This window comes from Salvelinus namaycush, chromosome 3, assembly GCF_016432855.1.
Source record: "Salvelinus namaycush isolate Seneca chromosome 3, SaNama_1.0, whole genome shotgun sequence".
Lineage (NCBI taxonomy): Eukaryota > Metazoa > Chordata > Actinopteri > Salmoniformes > Salmonidae > Salvelinus > Salvelinus namaycush.
Window position 1 is genome coordinate 35,553,014 of NC_052309.1, and position 12,248 is coordinate 35,565,261.

General features: G+C 43.1%; 1 protein-coding gene across 1 annotated transcript in view; it reads left to right on the forward strand.

Annotated features, from left to right (window-relative positions):
• LOC120044344 (vacuolar protein sorting-associated protein 37D-like) overlaps positions 1-5,500 on the forward strand; it is a 42,410-nt gene extending 36,910 nt beyond the window's left edge. The window contains exons 3-4 of the mRNA XM_038988961.1: positions 1,567-1,649; positions 3,973-5,500. Of these exons, the coding sequence (XP_038844889.1) occupies positions 1,567-1,649; positions 3,973-4,506 (617 nt within the window). The 3' untranslated portion in view covers positions 4,507-5,500. The remainder of the gene's footprint in view (positions 1-1,566; positions 1,650-3,972) is intronic.
• The last annotated feature ends 6,748 nt before the right edge of the window (positions 5,501-12,248 follow it).

Sequence of the window (12,248 nt, forward strand, 5' to 3'; positions counted from 1 at the left end):
TTCTCCACAATTTCCTGGTATCCAATTGGTAGTTACAGTCTTGTCTCATCATTGCAACTCCCGTACGGACTCGAGAGAGGCAAAGGTCGAGAGCCGTTCGTCCTCTGAAACAAAAACCAACCAAGCTGCTTCTTGACACAAAGCCCACTTAACCCGGAAGCCAGCCGCACCAATGTGTCGGAGGAAACACTGTACACCTGGTTTTACTGCTAACCTACAAAACATTACATGGCTTGTTCCTACCTATCTCTCCAATTTGGTCCTGCTGTACATACCTACACGTATGCTACGATCACAAGACGCAGGCCTCCTTATTTTCCTTAGAATTTCTAAGCAAACAGCTGGAGGCAGGGCTTTCTCCTACAGAGCTCAATTTATCTTCGGGCGGGGCCACAGTGTCCCCCGACCCACCACTGTCTCAGTCTACAGTATCTATGCTGCGGTAGTCTATTTGCTGGGGGGCTAGGGTCAGTCTGTTATATCTGGTGTAATTCTCCTGTCTTATCTGGTGTCCTGTGTGAATTTAAGTATGCTCGACTCTCGAGTGGTGCAGTGGTCTAAGGCACTGCATCGCAGTGCTAGCTGTGCCACTAGAGATTCTGGGTTCGAGTCCAGGCTCTGTCGCAGCCGGCCGCGACCGGGAGACCCATGGGGCGGCGCACAATTGGCCTAGCGTTGTCCGGGTTAAGGGAGGGTTTGGCCGGCAGGGATGTCCTTGTCCCATCGCGCACTAGCGACTCCTACGGCTTGCTGGGCGCAGTGCACACTGACACGGTCGCCAGGTGTACAGTGTTTCCTCTGACACAATGGTGCGGTTGCCTTCCGGGTTAAGTGGGCATTGTGTCAATAAGCATTGCGGCTTGGTTGGGTTGTGTTTCGGAGGACGCACGGCTCTCAACCTTCGCCTCTCCCTAGTCCATACCAGAGTTGCAGCGATGAGACAAGGCTGTAACTACCAACTGGATACCATGAAATTGGGGAGAAAAAGGGGTAAAAAATGACAAATGGATACATACTAAACCAGTTATAATTTTAAAAGATAACGATACAAATTATTTAATTAGAAACAACACTGCTATTAATAACTAATTTAAAAGCTTCTATGAAAATCTTTATAAATCAGTAGCATACTTTTTGAAGTGATTTGTTGTTCAATAAGATGGCGTTATGTTCATGCCAAAATAAAAAAGGTAATAAAAAAATCTGATTATATGATGTCTTTACTATTAGGCCCAGAAAAATTGTAGGTTCCATGAAAAAAATAGAGACCCCCGAATTTCACCGATGACACTGATGTGTGGACGCGTTTGCTCACAGGCAACGTTTACAGCTCCCTAGCCCCTCTCACCGAGCCAAAAAAATGTCCACCCACCATCTCCCTTTACAACCCTAAGGTTCTTTGTGTCTTAAAATGATTTAATCTCTCCTGGTTTCTCATTGACTGAACCACCCTCAGTCTTGAGCTAGTCATAAGTCACTCTTTTTGGTAAGCTCTTTTATGTAATTAACTGATCCCTCTGTCACTGTCATTCCTTGTGAATCAATTATGTTTCCTTGTCCTTACAGTGCCCCACACACAGAAGCACAGCCTCCAAACAGCACAAAATCTTCTCCACGAAGATGTGGCGCGTGCTGAGGAACAGTCTGAGGTAAATCCAAAGCCTGAGCTCTATTGTTGGGTCTTAGCATAAACCACTGAGTGTGTTCTTTGCATTGTCAGCACTAGTGTAGAATCATTGAAAAGCCTCCACGTAAGTTGACAGCCAGGCCACACTTGTTCATTCTGCGCTCCATTAAAATCGGACAAATTCTAGGAATAGTCTATGAAACTCATGCATACTTGAGTATTCAAGCCTGCAGGAGTTAGGATCCACACTGAACTGGTTGCCTTTTTCAAGCGAGATCAAACAAAGAATTTTGCCCAAAGTTTTCTGTGCACTACACTACATCTGGCCACGATTTCAATAGAAATGTCTACAATTTGAACGAGAACATTTGCCTTGACCTTTTGATTAAAAAAATAATCTGGTCTTTCAAATGTTCATTTGCTTATTAAACGCATCATGTTATAGATGACTAGACGGTTAATAGAAATACACACAGACCTCACAATACGATATTATCATGATGTTTAAGTGCCGATACGATATGTATGCCAATTCTCACGATATGTATGCCAATTCTCTGTGATATTATTGTGATGCAATGTTCCAAAAATATTGCTCACCATATATCTGCTTCAGAGGGACATGAGAGAGACATGAGAAAAAAATAGTTATGATCAGCCATGGAAAAAACAAAAGGTCTCCCTATTTAAAAAGAAGATAGAAAACAAGCTATGATGGACAAATATTGGAGTTTTGTTACAGCAAACTAGCGCAAAAATAATATTGCGATATGGTCAAAATGATACGATCCAAAAATAATATCCCGATATTATATGTGTAGTTTTTTTCACCCACATCAGCTACTTTTTTTAATGTGCACTGCACGTTGACTGCCACGGTTTACTGAACAATTTAAATACCTCATTAACCTACAGCTACAATTTTCATACAACTACATTCAGCTCCTTCATACTTTAACCAAGACACTACCCAGCAAACATGCCCACATTGGTATGTTTTTACCCTTGTAGGAAAGGTTATTTTTTTTACAGGGCAATTGGTGCAAACTATAGACATTTAATCCGACCTCATACTTTCCTAGGTGATAAAACATTTTATTTGGAGAGGAATGTATGGCACTACACATTTATTGAGCTTGATCCATTAGCAAGTGGTCCTTGTAAACCTTAATTTCACAAACCATATACTGAAAGGAAGTGACTGTATAACCGTGAACAGACTATAGTCCTATACAGCACGTTCCCATAATGAGAAAGGCTTACTACCATAGACTATCCCCCCACACACAATCCTTCCAACATATATCCATGAAAGGCCGTCCAGCTCGTGGGCATAATAAATGGCCCATTTGTTTATTAAATGGATTTCACACAATCAATGTATCTAATGAATGGCAGTAAGGGTGGGTTCTTTTGTGTGTTCCAGCAATTTGGTTTTATGTATCGCCAGTGCCACTTATTAATATCTTTAGCGGCTCCCTGTTGAAGCTGACAAATTTCAGCCCCCGAGGCCGAAGGTAACATCATAGAGAGTTGATTGAGTAGGGTTGGTCGGATCCAGATTTCATACCGGCATACCATTTCTGTACCATACCGGGGTATAGGGTATTACCGAATGTGCACACAAGGGGATTGAAAAAATATCTGAATATATTGACGCACAAAACAATTTAGGCAACAGGGATCTTGATCCAGGAGGGGATTGAAAAAATATAATAAACCGTTGGTATTTCGAAATACCCCAGTATACAGGTAAACGGTATATCACCCAATATACAGTATATCGCCCAAGCCTAGTGTCAAGCCATCTACAGCTGACAACTACGAATAAAGAAATGTCCAGGGAAATTATGGTGGTACCACGGTGGACCATTTGTGCTGCTCTGAAATGGAAGATACACAGTAATGACCCAAACCTTTTTTGTGTGCGTAGCCGGTGGCTTCCTGCTAATTGAGTCCTTACCATTGACTATGCTCAGGCAGAGGTTAGAGTGGGGAGGTGGGCTGTGCAGACTGTAATCAATTATTCACTCCCCCAATACTAGGCTAGACAGGTTTTTCCACCTGCTCCCAATGACTGGGGGTACAGTTGCCAGTCAGACTGATTACAGTCATTCTAGGGCTGTTCCAGTGGAAGTGTTACTGGATATACCTTTTTGGCCCATGTAAAATAATATATCTTGCAATTAAATTATCAACACATCTGTGTCAAAGTTCATGGCAAGCATTACAAGTCAATGTGAAACCCCGTTTTACATGTGGGTCTGTGTTTACACTGTTCCCAGGGGTTGGGAATCCTTTTGTTAGACTTCCTGTCTTCTGATACCTGGGCCTCTGCTTCACAGGACCTCCTGGAGAAGTTCATGGAGGGGAACGTGCCCTTGGAGGGGTTCCTGGACTCCTTCCAAAGCTCCAGGAAGAGCTACCACATCCGCCGTGTTCAGGCAGAGAAAATCCAGGAGCTCAGCCGAGTCAAAGAGAATTCCAGCAAACCCAAAAAGCTAGAGGAGCGAGAGGACAAGGCGCGGGAGGTGAAGAGAGACGAGCACCCTGTAACTCAGCGGCCCAACGGCTTTGTGGCCCAGGGCCCGCCCCGGGTCTTCCAGCTCCGCTACGGCCTCACCCCCGCCATCCTGCTGCCCCACTTCCCCCTGCCAACCACCTCGCCCTCTGCCCCGTCCCACGCCAGTCTACCTCCGCTGGACTCCCAGCCGGGCCAGACCCACATCCTGAGCCCAAGTGCCCAGCTCTCGGGACATGGGCACCCTGTGAACCTACGGGTCATTGGACAATTACCCGGTGGCTGGCCAACCAGACCGGTGCGGTTACAGCAGCTCTATAGGCCCGCCAATCACCAGCCTGAGCCTCTATACCGATAGCTGAGGCATGGGCCCTGGAGGTCTCTAGACATGGAACCAAACAGCGGCTACCAGACTCATGCACGCAAAGATGGCCTTTGAAGACTTTGTGGAATTGATCTGACACATACGTTCTCCAGCCATGACACAAAATGTAAACATACCTAAAAAGGGAGATAACCGGAAGCCATTAAGCATGGAGTAAGTGTAGTTGAAGGCAAGCAAGTGAATGAATGAATGAAGGAGCAACAGGGTGTGGTTTTCATTGTTGTTTGTTTCTTTCTTTGAATGTTACACTGTCAGGGCGTCACAGGGTTGTGAAGCACAGCAATGATATGGAGTAGTGGAGTAGTGTCTCCGGTTTGTCATAAAGGACCCCATTGTCCATTCCTCCGACTAAGAACTGCAAGGCTTCTATGAAATGGCCTGGTGTCGTTTTGCTGATGATCAATAAAGTACAAATCGTGGTGTTTATTATTAACCTAAATCCCTGTTGTTACTTGTTTCATAGTTCTCTCCAAGCAATGCAGTCATATTTATGCAATTTTGGAATCATTTCCAAGCCATTTTCCTGACGCACAAACACAAGACATCACAACACAAAGATGAACAAAGAACACTGAATATGTGGCAGAGTGTTTATGCAGCTTCCCCTTTCAAATGCATATTTAGAGCAGATGGTCTAATATTTATTATTTATCCGGCCAGTAGATATATACTGGCAACATGACTGTTTGCTCAGGCTTTTCAAATGTTTTATTATCACATGGATAATGATGATGATGACTATATCGCTGAGAGTGGATATGGGGGAACAGTAACATTGTTATCTTTGGACCGGCTCCCAAATAGGGCTACATTTTCTAAAGGGTCACCAGGTTTCTCAGCTGAAGTTGATTACCGTCACAAATAAACCTTGAGGAGCGCACAACTCTGCGTTTGTTATTTCACAAACAGTGTGTCGAAGCATTCACATCGGTGAATGGTTTACTTATTTATGGAAATCCTATTTTAAATGCCCAGCTTCAAAGGCTTTTGTTTACTCTGATAAATGAGAGGCTGTTTGTCTTTCAGGGCTTCCTGCCGGAAGCACGTACTGTTATGATTTAATATGAAACAATTGCTAAACTCTTTAATTTTCTTACTACCGGTCCAGCATAGAAGTGCACTTTGGGGTAAATAGGATAATTGGTCATTATAACGTCCTGGTTTTGCGCTTCAAATCGATGGAGTGCAAAATTTTCAGCAATAAAATACATTTCTCTCAATGATGTGATTAGCATTATATTCATTGTGAGAGAACTACTATCACAGCAGGTCCATTACATCAGTTGGCACAGGAATCTCCATGTGACAAGTCAGGCTTCCAACCAAACAAAACACATTGTTTAACTCTCAAGGTCAATCTAAGGACATGGTTGACGAACGACCTTGTAGCACAGCTGGCTAAAAGGTGAGCGTGAATTTAGAGCCTTCTCCATAGGAGACCCGTGCCAAGGCATGCCAAAGAGAACGACCATGACTGGGAGGGACTGTAGTCACAAACAAGCAAGGTTTTCCCTATGTCCTCATTTTTTTCATGGCAGTAAGATTGTACAGAGTTCATGTGTAACCTAAGGGATTAGAATAAGATTACTTTAATTAACCCACATTGTTTATGGTCCAGGCGAATTGATGTAACTCATGTTTTAACACTTTTGCAACAGCGAGGTCTACTGTCACCCTCCAGTTAAGGTTACCATAAGTATCAACCATAGCCACTGGAGAGGGATTTCAATTCTAACCCAGATATTAGGCCTAATGATAATAAACAGAATCTATCACAGAAAATCTTTATGAAGGGGAATGGTGTGTTATATCAATGCGGGATTTTCCTTCTGTTTCAGGATCACATCTAAAGCTTTTTACATTTTGTCGAGGACAGTATATTTCCCTTCCCTCATCATGGTAACCGAATACTCCTTCAGCTTTCCTGTAAATGGAGGGGAATATGGTGATGACTCACTCAGACGAAAACGATACTATTGACATGAAAAGACCATAGCTTTTCATGTCAGTGGATTGTGGTTGCAAGCACAATGTCAAAAAGTATTAGTATGTGTTCCATTGAAATTTAGCTATTCATAATAAAGTCAAGTCAATTTCCCCTTTCTGCCTGTTCTCAGTATGAACACGTGTGGCATCTAAAATATGAGTGCTAAGAGAAAGCACCCCCAGGGCAGGCCTCCGAATAAGATCATGGTGTCTCATTAGGGAAATGTCAATTGGTATGGATGTCTGGACACTGAACTGCCAGTGACCTGATTGCTTGAGGAGGAGAAAAAACATTGTCCCCGTTGTGTGTGGAAACACATTTACATTTGACATTTACATTTGACATTTTAAGTCATTTAGCAGACGTTCTTATCCAGAGCGACATACAGGAGCAATTTACACGCTACATGCCTGATTCACTGCAATACACCACTTACTATGAATTCATTGATCTCATTATTTCAACCTGGCCTACATTATCAAATCTTAACAAAGTAGAAATACACACAATGTTCGCAAATTAAAGATGTTGGCCTTATTTGTATTCCCTGTAGGCGACGCGGCCGGCCTGGCCGTCTCTCGGCTGGACAATGGGTAGTGGCACAGTGATTGGGTGGGCCTTCAATCTCCTTGAAGCTTAAATCCAGTTATAATCCTTTTCATTCACACCAAGAAAATCATCAGGCATATTTAATAATTGAAAGATACATTTGATCTATGAAAGCATATTTGCCTTTTTCCTATGCATGGATATTTAAGTCAGGTGAATGTTTAATTGAGACAGAAATGTTTAAATATTTGTTTTCCCTTCCAACTATTCACAGTTTGGGATCAAGTGAAAATGTGTGTGTGTGTGTGTGTGTGTGTGTGTGTGTGCGCGCGCTGCTCATTAGCCCTATGAAAATGTTGTGGGGGGAGGTGTTTATTCAAGGAAAGGCCCAACGGAAGACAAGAAAGGCAACATGGGGAGAAGCTGTAATGTTCCACCTAGATATTTATCCGCCTTTGGTCTTTTAGCAGCGTCTATCTGGTGCTTGGTCTGGGTTAGAACTGAATTTGAAGAGAGGAAGGGGGCAGCACCGATCAATGTCCAATTCATGGGGGCCGTATCAAATGTATGTAAGTCCCTGCGCCCCCAAGACATCGGGCTGTAGCACAGCACATACAGTACATCTCACTCAGTCTCCCTCTCTCTGGCTGAGGTTTTCTGGCTTGTTAATGCCGAACCCTTCCATCCATTCAGATTCATTTTGCGCTCATCTGTATGTTTTAAACATCACAGCGTGAGTGTGCTGCATATTACGTAATTGACACATCCTTGCTTACATTAAAATGCTGTGAGTGTAATGGGGAAAATTCAATCATAGAGACTAGACAACCTGGACCCTCTCTTCCTAAAATGATCCGCCGCCATTGTTGCAACCCCTATTACTAGTCTGTTCAACCTCTCTTTCGTATCGTCTGAGATTCCTAAAGATTAGAAAGCGGCCGCGGTCATCCCCCTCTTCAAAGGGGGAGACACTCTAGACCCAAACTGTTACAGACCTATATCCATCCTGCCCTGCCTGTCTAAAGTCTTCGAAAGCCAAGTTAACAAACAGATCACCGACCATTTCGAATCCCACCGTACCTTCTCCACTATGCAATCTGGTTTCCGAGCTGGTCACAGGTGCACCTCAGCCACGCTCAAGGTCCTAAACGATATCATAACCGCCATCGATAAAAGACAGTACTGTGCAGCCGTCTTCATCAACCTGGCCAAGGCTTTCGGCTCTGTCATTCACCGTATTCTTATCGGCAGACTCAACAGCCTTGGTTTCTCTAATGACTGCCTCGCCTGGTTCACTAACTACTTCTCAGATAGAGTTCGGAGGCCCTGTTGTCCGGACCTCTGGCAGTCTCTATGTGGGTGCCACGGGGTTCAATTCTCGGGCCGACTCTTTTCTCTGTATATATCAATGATGTCGCACTTGCTGCGGATGATTCTTTGATCCACCTGCTATGCAGACGACACCATTCTGTATACATCTGGCCTTTCTTTGGACACTGTGTTAACAAACCTCCAAACGAGCTTCAACGCCATACAACACTCCTTCCTTGGCCTCCAACTGAAATGCATGCTCTTCAACCGATCGTTGCCCGCACCCGCCTGCCTGACTAGCATCACTACTCTGGACGGTTCTAACTTAGAATATGTGGACAACTATAAATACCTAGGTGTCTGGCTAGACTGTAAACTCTCCTTCCAGACTCACATTAAGCATCTCCAATCCAAAGTTAAATCTAGAATCGGCTTCCTATTTCGCCACAAAGCCTCCTTCACTCATGCTGCCACATACCCTCGTAAAACGGACTATTCTAACAATCCTTGATTTCGGCAATGTCATTTACAAAATAGCCTCCAACACTCTACTCAGCAAATTGGATGCAGTCTATCACAGTGCCATCCGTTTTGTCATCAAAGCCCCATATACTACCCATCACTACGACCTGTATGCTCTCGTTGGCTGCTCCTTGCTACATATTCGTCGCCAAACCCATTGGCTTCAGGTCGTCTATAAGTCTTTGCTAGGTAAAGCTGTGCCTTATCTCTGCCGGGGCGGCAGGGTAGCCTAGTGGTTAGAGCGTTGGGCTAGTAACCGAAAGGTTGCAAGTTCAAATCCCCGAGCTGACAAGGTACAAATCTGTCGTTCTGCCCCTGAACAAGGCAGTTAACCCACTGTTCCTAGGCCATCATTGAAAATAAGAGTTTGTTCTTAACTGACTTGCCTAGTTAAAATAAAAAAGGTTAAATGTAAGTCGCTCTGGATAAGAGCGTCTGCTAAATGACTTAAATGTAAATGTAAATCTCAGCTCACTGGTCACCAAAGCAACACCCACCCGTAGCACGTGCACCAGCAGGTATATTTCACTGGTCATCCCCAAAGCCAACACCTTCTTTGGCCGCCTTTCCTTCCAGTTCTCTGCAGCCAATGACTGGAACAAATTGCAAAAATCACTGAAGTTGGAGACATATCTCCCTCACTAGCTTTAAGGGTCAGCTGTCAGAGCAGCTTACCGATCGCTGCAACTGTACACAGCCCATCTGTAAATAGCCCATCCAACCAACTACCTACCCCATCCCCATATTTGTTTTTGTTTTTCTGCTCTTTTGCACACCAGTATTTCTACTTGCACATCCTCATCTGCACATATCTCACTCCAGTGTAAATTGCTCAATTGTAATTAATTCACCACTATTGGCCTATTTATTGCCTTACCTCCTTACTTCATTTGCACACACTGTCTACAGATCTTATTGTATTATTGACTGTACGTTTGTTTATTCCATGTGTAACTCTGTGTTGTTGTTTGTGTCGCACTGCTTTGCTTTATCTTGGCCAGGTCGCAGTTGTAAATGAGAACTTGTTCTCAACTGGCCTACCTGGTTAAATAAAGGTGAAATATATATATATATATTTTAAAGACTAGAGCTCACACAACGCCTCAAGAAAATGCCATGCAGGGCGAGTGGCATGAACTAAAAAATCCAGTGCCCTAGAGAGAAACTCATTGGAAGGTTGGGGGGAGAGTAGGTTACAGAGTTGGGGGCGATTTGTGAGTGCATAGTCTGCTTTAGTCAGGGAGCTGTTGTGAGAGCTGCCACAACCTATTAAGACACGGGCTGGCATTAATGAAGAGAGTCTGCGAGCGCTTTCACAAACCAGTTCAGACAGGATTTACTGGGAGAATCCATCCTGTTGCTTTTGGACCTCCCTCAACCTGTTTAGCACACGTACATGCTCAAACACAGGCATGAACAAACACACACACACACTCACTCACTCAGTAAGTGTGTATGATGTACGTGTGCCTATGTGGAGTTCAATAATGTTTATATCTCCCTGGATGACTGTCCATAAACATATTCTCCCTAAGGTGGATGTGCAGAGGGAGGAATTATCCCTACTGCTTTCTGTTTGGGATGTAACCAGTCTAATGCATTAAAATGCTATGAGTTGATGCAGTTTTTTATGTGTATCTTATTTTCCTTGCGCAATTGCCTTTCTCTATGGGACTGAAAGTAAGCTTATTTGAAATAGCATTTTCTCTGTAACACTGTGGCTTTGACCATTCAGAGCATTTTGCATTAGTTGATGTATGTTTTTCATAACCGAGACCAGACCATTGATTGTGTGTCAGCTTTGGTATGGATAGGTGAGGTTAGTTTGCTCTTTACTGAGCAATGTGCATGATGTTGATGTTGAGGCTAATTTATAGCATCTTTAGAGTTTGACTAGGAAAGCTACAGTAAATGTAAAAAAAAAAGTGCTATTATGAAAAGAAATGGAGTTATATGCATATTCTTAATTCTTTTGGAGGGTTAGGGCTAACCTTAGCTCACTCCTCTCCTTGGTGATGCATCCTCTTATGCCAACATGCCCAACAAGCATTACCTGATGAGCAATGGCGGCAGGTAGCCTAGTGGTTAGAGTGTTGGGCCAATAACTGAAAGGTTGCTGGATTGAATCCCCGAGCTGACAAGGTAAAAATCTGTCCTTCTGCCCCTGAGCAAGGCAGTTATCCCACTGTTCCCTGGGTGCCGTGGAGGTTGATTATGGCAGCCACCTGCAGCTCTCTGATTCAGAGGGGTAGGGTTAAATGCGGAAGACACATTTCAGTTGAATACATTGTTGTACAACTGACTAGGAATTCTTTCCCCAATGAGCAATAAAGAAATAATGTGTCTTATTTAAAGTAAGAGAGTTGATTACTTGGTCACAATGTGATACCACTTTTACTGCGCAAGAGCTGTGGATTCTGTTGCTCAAGGCAGAATCGAGCCAAGCCTCCCAAGATTTTTCCTTTAAAGGGGAAATTTGCGGTTGAAACAATAACAAAGAATTTTCCCTGCCATTGTTTCGGTAAAAAACTGAGGGATGGGGCTGGAGAAATGTAACACTCAAATTCATAGATAGATCTATAGATGCAAATACTGACTATTCATATAGTTTGAAGCATGTTTTGAGGCTATACAGTGTTTGTTTACATTTACTTTGTTTACAAACATTGTAGTAAAACAAGCTTAGCCTATATTTTAGGTTCTGATAGGGTAAGACAGTTGAACTAAGTTTATGAGGCATTTATAAGTTATATTGTTCAAGAATCAATTATGGGTACTTAAGCAATAAGGCACGAGGGGGTGTGGTATATGGCCAATATGCCACGGCTAAGGACTGTTCTTATGCATGACTCAACACAGAGTGCATGGATACAGCCCTTATCCGTGGTATATTGGCCATATACCACAAACCTCAGAGGTGCCTTAATGCTATAATAAACTGGTTATCAAAGTAATTAGAGCAGTAAAAATACATGTTTTGTCATACCCATGGTATATGGTCTGATATACCACGGCTGTCAGCCAATCAGCATTCAGGGCTCGAACCACCCAGTTTATAAATATCATGAATTTATAAGTTTAAAAAATGGTAGTAGCAAATGCAGATCGATCCTTTAAACTAGAGGGAGGACTGCCCCCTACTGGCCTATCAAGAACTCTGCAATACAACTTTCCCAATGAGGTGCTGAGCCTTCTTTAGAATAACATTCTGCAAGGTAAATCCATTACCTTCATTTGAAAGAACATCGTTATTTGTGTTTTTCTACAAGTGCTTGCCTAATATACAATAGGTAAAATAATAACCTCACCAATTTTGTTCATACTCATTTTTTATTTCCTGCATTGC